This window comes from Phyllobates terribilis, unplaced genomic scaffold (genome assembly GCF_046119375.1).
Source record: "Phyllobates terribilis strain yellow unplaced genomic scaffold, ASM4611937v1 Scaffold_11__3_contigs__length_659146591, whole genome shotgun sequence".
NCBI lineage: Eukaryota > Metazoa > Chordata > Amphibia > Anura > Dendrobatidae > Phyllobates > Phyllobates terribilis.
In genome coordinates this window covers 225,637,243-225,647,783 of record NW_027362771.1, presented here as the reverse complement: position 1 = coordinate 225,647,783, position 10,541 = coordinate 225,637,243, and the positions used below count along the sequence as shown (strand labels likewise).

The window sequence follows — 10,541 nt, the reverse complement described above, 5'->3', positions numbered from 1 at the left end:
AACTTTGACTATGGGGTTAGTAATGGGGGTGTCTTATAGACGCCTCTCCATTACTAACCTGGGCTTGATGTCAGCTGGCATTATAAGCTGACATCAACCCCAACCCTATTACCCCACTGCCACCGCTACAGGGCAGTGGGAAGAGCGAGGCTAAGTGCCAGAATTGGCGCATCCTATGGATGCGCCATTTCTGGGGCGGCTGACGGCTGGTGTTTCTAGCCTGGGAGGGGGCCAATATTCATGGCACCCTTCCTGGGCTATTAATATCAGCCCCCAGCTGTCTGCCTAGCCTTTGCTAGCTATTAAAATAGGGGGAACCCCACGTCATTTTTTGGGGGGTCCCCCATTTTAATAGCTAGTAAAGGCTAGGTATTCAGCTGGGGGCTGATATTAGTAGCCTGGGAAGCTCCGTGGGTATTACCCCCTTCCCAGGCTTCAAACATCTGCCCCAGCCGTCTGCTTAACCTCCGCTAGAGACTAAAATTACGGGGAACCTCACGCCAATTTTTTTTTTTTTAATAAATCCTTTATTTTAACACTAAATGACAAGTACAGTAATCAACACTATCACTGTACTTCTTATATATGTGACTGACATGTTTCTATCTATCTAATCTGTGTGTGATGCTCTATTCTTTCGGTTATAAATTGTCGGGTAAAGGTGTATGCCGCTGCTGAATTGCCAGCTTTTCATGTTTCACTGTGAGCACTGTTCCCATCAATTTGGGCAACCACCTCCCCCAATACATTCTACATTATTGTTAGTTGTTTTCCTTCATGTAGAATTAACCTACAAGGAAAGAAAGGGTTTATTTTCATTCCGATATTTGTGTCCCATTGACTTGCATTGGTTTCCGGTATCGGAATCAGCGATATCCGATACTTTTTGGCTATCGGCCCGATCCAATATTTCCTGATATCGGAAGGTATCGCTCAACACTACTGGTAACTCCTCTTTTTACTTTAAATAATCTCTGGAGGCAGATTCCCGCTAATATGGTTAACTAGCCCTCAATTTCCACATGAAGTAGTCAGAGGCGCTACTGAGGTGACTTCCATCAGCCTCTTGTTGTTTCTAGTGCATGACTGGCACACATCATGCATCTATCCTGTTAATTTGACTATGGGCAGACATGCACAATACATGGCAAGTATCTGGCAGACGCCTAGCCAGTAGTGCCACACCTCCTAATATGGAAGGGAGAGACACTGGATAATCCTCTTAAATGGGACCTTTAAGATCAGTAATTAGATGTTTCATGTCATCAGTGTGTCCTTACATAGTGACAGTCACTATTAATTGGACACCGTCAGTGTGTATTGATACAACCCCTGGTTCCCAATTCATTCATACAGTTCCTGGAGGAATAACAAAAGGAACAGATCATGAGAGTTGCAAAAATAGTTTTTTTAATGGGATAACCAGTATATACTATACTAAAAGGCATTATTATCTGGCTTACCTGTTCGTTATAGTGGTGGTTTAATATCACGGAGGTCACCATCATGCACAGTGATTGATGCAATGGTGACATGTCTAGATGAAATAGCAGCATTGAAGATGGGTAAACAGTCTGGCAAAAGACCAGGGAAGCATCTGTACAGGAGTGGCAGAGGCATGGTAGCATTACTCCTTATGTTATTTTAGATCATCATCCGAAATTTGTGAAATATTTCATGCAGCTGGTAAACTCACCTAAAACGGAAACTGTCAAAGTTTTGGCTACCCCATAATATAGGGGCACAAACAGGTTCAGCTATATATTACTTACGGGTTTCCTGTGAGTAGGGTAATACAGAGCTCATGAATATGGAAGACTACAGCAGTTTTACTAGACCTCTAGTGTTCACTGTTTTATCAGCAAGAAATCATGACTACAGCAAGCAACATATCACTGGAATCATTATCTGTTTTCGTACATTAGGCTGCTTTAAATTAGGTGGCAAAAACCTGCTGACAAATTCCTTTTAAATATAATTTAAGAGAACACACACACAAGCAAACAGAAGTATCACTAGTGATCACAGAAACTCTCTCCACCTTTTTTATTGAAACAAAGTTCATCCAAATGTAACAATTGATGGCTGTTGACATGCGTGGACAAACATCAATACTTAATAGAGATTCTTCATAATTTATTACCATGGTATAATAGAGTTGTGTTTTGTGCCTCAGGGCAGCTTGTTATAGAGCGGCAAGTTATAGGCACGGACAATCATTTTCACTACATTCACATACTGTACTACAACAGCAACACCACAAATAAGAAACTAAATAATGCACTGTCTTCTATTGATTTCCAGGGTCCATCTTAATTTTTGTTCCTGGAGAACGGAGGGGGCAAGAAACACAACCCTCCTAAAGTGCTTGTTCCATACTGGTGGCCTGCCTGGTGACCCGACACAAGTTTGTCACCTGGTGTAGTGCATACATGTTTGCGTTAATTTATTACAATTGGTGGGAAACATCTCCAAAAGTGTGATAAGTGATTTACATTGCTAAAACACTTGGGCAACAAAAAAAAAAAAAAAATTGAGTAATGAGAAAAAAAAAAAAAAGAAAAAAAGGAAGAAGAGTGATATCATGAATAAGGGTTCTCTAAGTGCACAGCTATGAAGTTGGCAAGAAAGGACATAGCGGGAACATTTGCATAGGGTATAAAAAGTAGTAAATCCAACATTTCACATGCAATACATTTTTGTTTTAACATTTCATTAAAGAAATGCAAGTTAAATTGGAAAGAGATACCTAGTAGGCTGTAAATTCAATTTACTGAATTACCAATGATTGAACATGTTAAGAAAATACCTTTGGCAGACACACAACATTATGCATATTATATTTAAGGCAACCCTGATGAGTCCTAGTGATATTTACAGCAACTTAATTAAAAAGTATCCAAGGCAAATACGTACACATTCATGTCCATCTCTTTTTTTTTTTCCACTATAAAGTTAGATATGGATTTGGTGAAGCAAAGCAATGTCACGTATAGCTCATATAAGCAATACATAAATCCAGTATACATGGTTGTGATAGAGCAGTAATTGCACAAAAGGTAAATCAAGTTTGCACTGGCAGGAAAATGCACTTCTGTGTTAACCCATCAAGTGGAAGGGTCCTTTAACCATCTGTATATTATGGAACAAAATGTGTATGGCTAAATTTACCTGTACATCAAATACCAAGTAGGACTTCAATTAAAGGACATCCTATACGCAAGTGATAAAAGGGTCAGAAACGCAGAGTATGAAGAGATCAAACCACATTCCCAGTTTTGTAAAGAGAAACAAAAACAAAAAGCATCAAAAACCAGCAGCTGAACCTTCCATAAACTCCAAATGACATGTGAATTCCAGTAGCAGCCGTCTCGAAATCCTCTTCTACCACTGTACATCAGGCAGAACAGAGAAGATATTGGGAAAGATCGTTTGGTGGTGGGACTTCAGTAATGTCTGGACTTGGAATGCTGAATAAGCCACTGCAATGTGATGTCTGAAACAGAAAGGCAGACTACTGTGGTCAGGAGTACGGTCATACACAAGTCGTGCGCGGCATACACAAGTCGTGCGCGGCGCGGCATACACCATCAGGCACTTTTTACAGGCGACTTTAGTTCATAAACTTAATCCTTTATAAACTGCATGGTGTGTTAAGGTGGATCTGTCACCGGTCTGCACAATATACTCTGCAGATTATTAACCCCTTCTTGACCTGGTGATTTTAGGTTTCTGCATTTTTGTTTTTTCCTTTCTTACTTAGAAGGCCCATAACTTTATTTTTCCATCAATATAACCATATGCAGGTTTTGTTTATTTCGCAGGACAAGTTGTACTTTTGAGTGATACCATCCATTTAACCATGTGATGAACTTGAGAACGGGACAAAAAAAAAGTCTAAGTGTGCCGCATTTGTGCTTTGTGAGGCCATTTTTTATACCATTATTTGGAGTAGCTGCAACATTTTGATTGCTGAATGTAACATTTTTTGCAGAGGCCGAAAAAAAACTGCACTTCTGTTTCAATATATATTTTTTACGGTGTTCACAGATTGGGATGAAGTATTTTAGATTTTGATAGCTTAGTTTTTTGGACATTGATAAACCACATGTATTAACGTTTTTATTTCCTTATTTTTAATAGGGAAAAAAGCGTGTGCGCGGGGGATTCAGATTCTACAGATTTTAATTTTTTTTTTCAGTTCATATCAAAAAAAAAAATCATACACTTCCATCCCACCAAACACCACAACACCACATTTATTTCAACCTTTTTACTTGTTAGTCCCTTTAGCCACAGCCTGACATCAATGGAGCAAAGGCATGAAAATGCACACGGGTCTTCAGCAGACTCACAGCTGTCATGGCAAAATATCAGCAGCATGTCATTGCATCATGAGAAGTTTGATGGGTACTTAAAAAATGGCCCCTGAGTTGCGTAAATACCGCTGTCACATTGACAGCGCCATTAACGGGTAAATTGCTATGGACACATGCAGCTATTAGAGGTAGATGATGTCTTAATAACACAGCCATCATTGCTGGGAAAGATGCAGACTCCACTACTAAACCCACATCAAAAACAGGGAGCAGGCATTAGACATACTAGTATGCCCAATGTTGGTAGGGGCTTAAAAAAAAAAAAATAGTATCGGATCTTCAGATAGGATGTTATAAAGGAGCTGATCTGACTGATATACAATTTGTGGTATAAGTTTCAGTAAGCCTTGCACTTTATTCACTGAATTCCCTAGTATTTGTATGCACGAGTCCACTGGGTGGTCCTACTCCGTGAGTGACAGCCATCTCTACATACGCAGGAAATACTGTCAGAGTAGGACTAAGTAAATTCACCAGCCTCATCGGGTCTAATGTTGTATGATCAAATCTGGTGACCGATCCACTATAAAAGGTAATCTGTCATCGGCCTTCTATTACCCCATCTGACAGCAGCATTATATAAGAGTAGAGACTCAGATTCGAACAATTTATCACTTGGTGGGCTTCTTGTTGCAGTTCTGATAAAATCATAGTTTCATATGCTGCAGATCTATCAGTTCTCGGAATGCTGAGCCCTGCCCACACCACTGATTGTACACTGTGCATAGGCAGAAAGCTGCCAGAGTTATACAGAGCTGAGGTACATGGCAGCAAGTTTACTAGTCCTCTAATGATAATTCCATGACAAAAAAATAAATGCAAAAAGGGGTTTCGACACCATCAATCAGTTGTCTAAATGCAAGCACTTTTATATACCACCAATTATAACTGTGCAATCATGAAAAACAAACCTTGTGCAGATTGTATATTATTAGAATGATAATATAATGGAATTTTAAAAATAATTTACCTATATTATCTTTTTCTTTACAGGAAATAGAATAACAACAGATTTCTCGATCTTGAATTGCTGAAAGGTTTCTATAGAGAAAACACAGAAACAGAAAAGCAAGTATCCCAGGTAAGAGAAGGTGCAGATTTAATGAAAGCAACTCTTATCTGTGGCATTGTTATACAGTCATGCCTGAAAAGTGTTGGCACCCTTGAAATTGTTCCAGAAAATGTTGGTATTTCTCCCAGAAAACTAATGCAATTACACATGTTTTGTTATACACATTTACCGTATATTCCGGCGTATAAGACGACCTGGTGTATAAGACGACCCCCCTACTTTCCTGTTAAAATATAGAGTTTAGGATATATTCACCGTATAAGACTACCCCTTTTCCAACGCATACCAAACACCGGTAAAAATAAAAAAAAAACAGATTTGAATTTAACATGGTCCTTTTTTAATTTAAATTCTTATGACATGCAGGTATATAGCAGGAAAACTGTCACTCATAAACATATTAAAATAGGGGGGACCCCACGTCATTTTTTGGGGGGGTCCCCCATTCTAATAGCTAGTAAAGGCTAGGTATTCAGCTGGGGGCTGATATTAGTAGCCTGGGAAGCTCCGTGGGTATTACCCCCTTCCCAGACTTCAAACATCTGCCCCAGCCGTCTGCTTAACCTCCGCTAGAGACTATAATGATGGTGGATCCCACGCCAATTTTCTTTTTAAAAAATCCTTTATTTTAACACTAAATGACAATTGAGGGGTTAATAAAGATGCAGTCCCTAAATTATTATTAATTTTGTAATTAATTTTTCCCAAAAATGTTGACGTGGGCTTCGCCATATTTTTGTGTCCAGCCAGGTACAGCAGGCAGGAACGGGCTGCCTATTTGTACCTGGCCGGACACAACAATATAGGGAAGCCCTTTTTTTTTTTTAATTATTTCATGAAATAATTAAAAAAAAAAAAAGACGTGGGGCTTCGCCCTATTTTTGTGTCCAGCCAGGTACAACTATGCAGCTGGGGGCTGGAATCCGCAGCGCAGGGAGGCCCAAGCTTTCTGGCCCCCCCCCCGCTGCAAATTGCAGTCCGCAGCCACCCCGGAAAATGGCGCGTTCATAGAAGCGCCATCTTCTGGCGCTGTACCCAACTCATCCAGGGCCCTGGTGCGGTGGCTCACTGGGTAATAAAGGGGTTAAGGCCAGCTTGGCATTATCAGCTGGCCCTAAGCCCGAAATTCATGGGGTCACGCCAATATTAGACATGACCGCCATGAATTTCTAGTAAAGTAATTAAAAAAAACACAAACACCCAGAATAAAGTCCTTTAATTGAAATAAAGACACAATTTTTTAATGTTCTAAATTAAACCATACTTACCATCACGCCCATTCCAGCTGAAGCCAACGATCTCCTGCAATAAAAGTAAAATAATAAAGCAACCTCATCCTTACCTCTCCATGGTTCCCAGGACCGGTCCAGCTCTGCTACATTCACATGACAGGCTGGACCGCAGCAGAACGCTGCCGTTCAGCTTGCCATGCGGCAGACACTGAGAAGCGCAGGCATGCTTGTGCTCCTCAGTGTCTGACTGTGACGGCATCCAGATGAGCCGAGATCATGTCCAATGAACTCGGCTCACCTCATGCACGTCACTGACAGCGTGGGAAAATTCTCCTGCTCCCCACATGCGCAGTAGAAGTTTCCCACGCTGTCAGTGACAGAGGTCCAGGAGGTGAGCTGAGTTCATTGTCGGCTCATCTGGATGCCGTCACAGCCAGACACTGCAGAGCGCAAGCATGCCTGCGCTTCTCAGTGTCTGCGGGATGACAGGCTGGATGGCAGCGTTCTGCTGCGGTCCAGCCTGTCATGTGAATGTAGCAGAGCTGGACCGGTCCTGGGAACCATGGAGAGGTAAGGATGAGGTTGCTTTATTATTTTACTTTTATTGCAGGAGATCATTGGCTTCAGCTGGAATGGGCGTGATGGTAAGTATGGTTTAATTTAGAACAATAAAGAATTGTGTGTTTATTTCAATTAAAGGACTTTATTCTGGGTGTTTGTGTTTTTTTTAACTTTGACTATGGGGTTAGTAATGGGGGTGTCTTATAGACGCCTCTCCATTACTAACCTGGGCTTGATGTCAGCTGGCATTATAAGCTGACATCAACCCCAGCCCTATTACCCCCTGCCACCGCACCAGGGCAGCGTGGAAGAGCGAGGCTAAGTGCCAGAATTGGCGCATCCTATGGATGCGCCATTTCTGGGGCGGCTGACGGCTGGTGTTTCTAGCCTGGGAGGGGGCCAATATTCATGGCTCCCTTCCTGGGCTATTAATATCAGCCCCCAGCTGTCTGCCTAGCCTTTGCTAGCTATTAAATTAGGGGGGACCCCACGTCATTTTTTTTTGGGGGGTCCCCCATTTTAATAGCTAGTAAAGGCTAAGTATTCAGCTGGGGGCTGATATTAGTAGCCTGGGAAGCTCTGTGGGTATTACCCCCTTCCCAGGCTTCAAACATCTGCCCCAGCTGTCTGCTTAACCTCCGCTAGAGACTAAAATTAAGGGGAACCCCACGCCAATTTTTTTTTAAATAAATCCGTTATTTTAACACTAGATGACAAGTACAGTAACCAGCACTGTCACTGTACTTCTTATATATGTGACTGACATGTTTCTATCTATCTAATCTATGTGTGATGCTCTATCTTTCTGTTATAAATTGTCGGGTACAGATGCTGAATTGCCGGCCGGCTTTTTTAAAGAGACGGTGCATGAAAACACTAATATTTGTTTTAATAAATCCTTTACACTAAATGAGCAATACTGTCACTGTACTTCATATATATGTGACTGACATGTTTCTATCTATCTAATCTATGTGTGATGCTCTATTCTTTCTATTCTAAATTATCGGGTGCCGGCTTATGCCGCTGCTGAATTGCCGGCTTTTCATATATTGTCACAGAAGCGATGCGAACTTCCCTGCTCCGGACACAGCGCACCGCTTCTGTGACAAGTGAAAACTGTCGGCACAGAAGTCCTGCGCTGTGTCCGGAGCTGGGAATACGCAGCGATGTGTCAGTTTCAGCACAGAAGCGCTGACTGTCTGGACCTACCGCCGCCGTATTTTAACTCCCTCCACCTTATATTAACTCCGACATGGCAGGGATACGGCCACGGCAGCTTATTAACACCCCCAGAGTATCCCCGCATGTCAATTTCTGAAAGTTCAAAAGCATTACCGGCGTATAAGACGACCCCAGACTAGACAGAAGATTTTTCAGTCTTCAAAAGTCGTCTTATACGCCGGAATATACGGTAGTTCCATTGCATGTATTGGAACAATACACACCAAAAAAAAAAAAAAAAAAGAAAGAAGAGTAAAAAGGCAAATTTGACAGTCTTACACAAACCCCCCCAAGAATGGGCAAGGCAAAATTGTTGGCACCCTCTAACGTTTGGTTGTACACCCTTTTGATTGATTGCAGTTATTTAATCACTTCCTATATCAACAAGCTTCTTCCACCACTCAACTGTCTTGCCCCAACAGCAATTTGTAAGATCTCTCCACAGGTGTTTAATGAGATTTAGATCCGGACTCATTGCTGGCCATTTCAGAACTCTCCAGCGCTTTGTTTCCATCCATTCTGGGTGCTTCTTGAAGTGTGTATGGGGGTCATTGTTCTGCTGGAAGACCCATGACCCAAGATGCAAACTCCACTTTTTGACACTGGGCACTACATTGTGGCTCAAAATTCTTTGGTAATCTTCAGATTTCATGAGGCCTTCCACACAGTCATGGCACCCAGTGACAGAGACAGCAAAACAACCCCAAACACCTTTGGAACTCCATAATATTTGACTGTAGGTACTGTGTTCTTTTCTTTGTAGGCCTCATTCAGTTTTCGGTAAACAGTAGAATGATGTGCTTTACCAAAATGCTCCATCTTGGTCTCATCTATCCACAAGATTCTTTCCCACAAGGATTTTGGCAAACTGCAGCATTTTTTATTTCTCTGTGTCAGCAGTTGGGGTTCTTCTGGGTCTCCTGCCATAGCGTTTCATTCCATTCAAATGTCGCCGGATAGTTCACGCTAACACAGATGAACCCTGAGCATGCAGGACAGGCCAGGCCCATTTTTTGGGGTTTAGAGTGAAACCATGTCCAATTTGCCATTTTTTCTTCTGTATGAATTAGAAAACCACAAAAAAAAAAAAAAAAAATAAAGAAATAAAAAGTGCAAGACAAAACGTGTAATTGCAATCATTTTCTGGGATAAAATACTAAATTTTCTCATTTTTCACAAATATGTATCTACAAACACTGACACTGACTGAATTACAGGTTCATACAAGACATCAAGGACTGGTGTGGAAAAAAAATGTTGTTAAGTAAGAATGAACAAAGAGAAATCTAAAATCAATCATGCCGTATTCTGTAAATGATAAATATAAATCAATATTTGGGGTCACAATTAGTGTTGAGCGATACCTTCCGATATCAGGAAATATCGTATCGGATTGGATCGGGCCGATACCCAAAAAGTATCGGATATCGCCGATTCCGATACCGGAAACCAATGCAAGTCAATGGGACACAAATATCGGAATGAAAATAAACCCTTTCTTTCCTTGTAGGTTAATTCTACATGAAGTAAAACAACTAAGAATAATGTAGAATGACATGAAAAGCCGGCAATTCATCAGCGGCATACACCGGTACCCGACAATTTACAACAGAAAGAATAGAGCTTCACACATAGATTAGATAGATAGAAACATGTCAGTCACATATATATGAAGTACAGTGACAGTGTTGCTTACTGTACTTGTCATTTAGTGTAAAGGATTTATTAAAAAAAATATTAGTGTTTTCGTGCACCGTCTCTTTAAAAAAGCCGGCCGGCAATTCAGCATCTGTACCCGACAATTTATAACAGACAGAATAGAGCTTCACACATAGATTAGATAGATAGAAACATGTCAGTCACATATATAAGAAGTACAGTGACAGTGTTGCTTACAGAACTTGTCATTTAGTGTAAAGGATTTATTTAAAAAAATAATAGTGTTTTCATGCACCGTCTCTTTAAGAAAGCCGGCCGGCAATTCAGCATCTGTACCCGACAATTTAGAATAGAAGGAATAGAGAATCACACATAGATTAGATAGATAGAAACATGTCAGTCACATATATATGA

At 41.0% G+C, this 10,541-nt stretch overlaps 1 protein-coding gene across 1 annotated transcript in view; it reads right to left on the bottom strand.

Annotated features, from left to right (window-relative positions):
* Positions 1–2,031: 2,031 nt before the first annotated feature.
* Positions 2,032–10,541, bottom strand: part of LOC141165957 (ADP-ribosylation factor-like protein 8B-A) — a 47,671-nt gene continuing 39,161 nt past the window's right edge. The window contains exons 6-7 of the mRNA XM_073652080.1: positions 5,350–5,420; positions 2,032–3,496 (exon numbers count right to left, since the gene is read on the bottom strand). Coding sequence (XP_073508181.1) covers positions 3,447–3,496; positions 5,350–5,420 — 121 coding nt within the window. The 3' untranslated portion in view covers positions 2,032–3,446. The remainder of the gene's footprint in view (positions 3,497–5,349; positions 5,421–10,541) is intronic.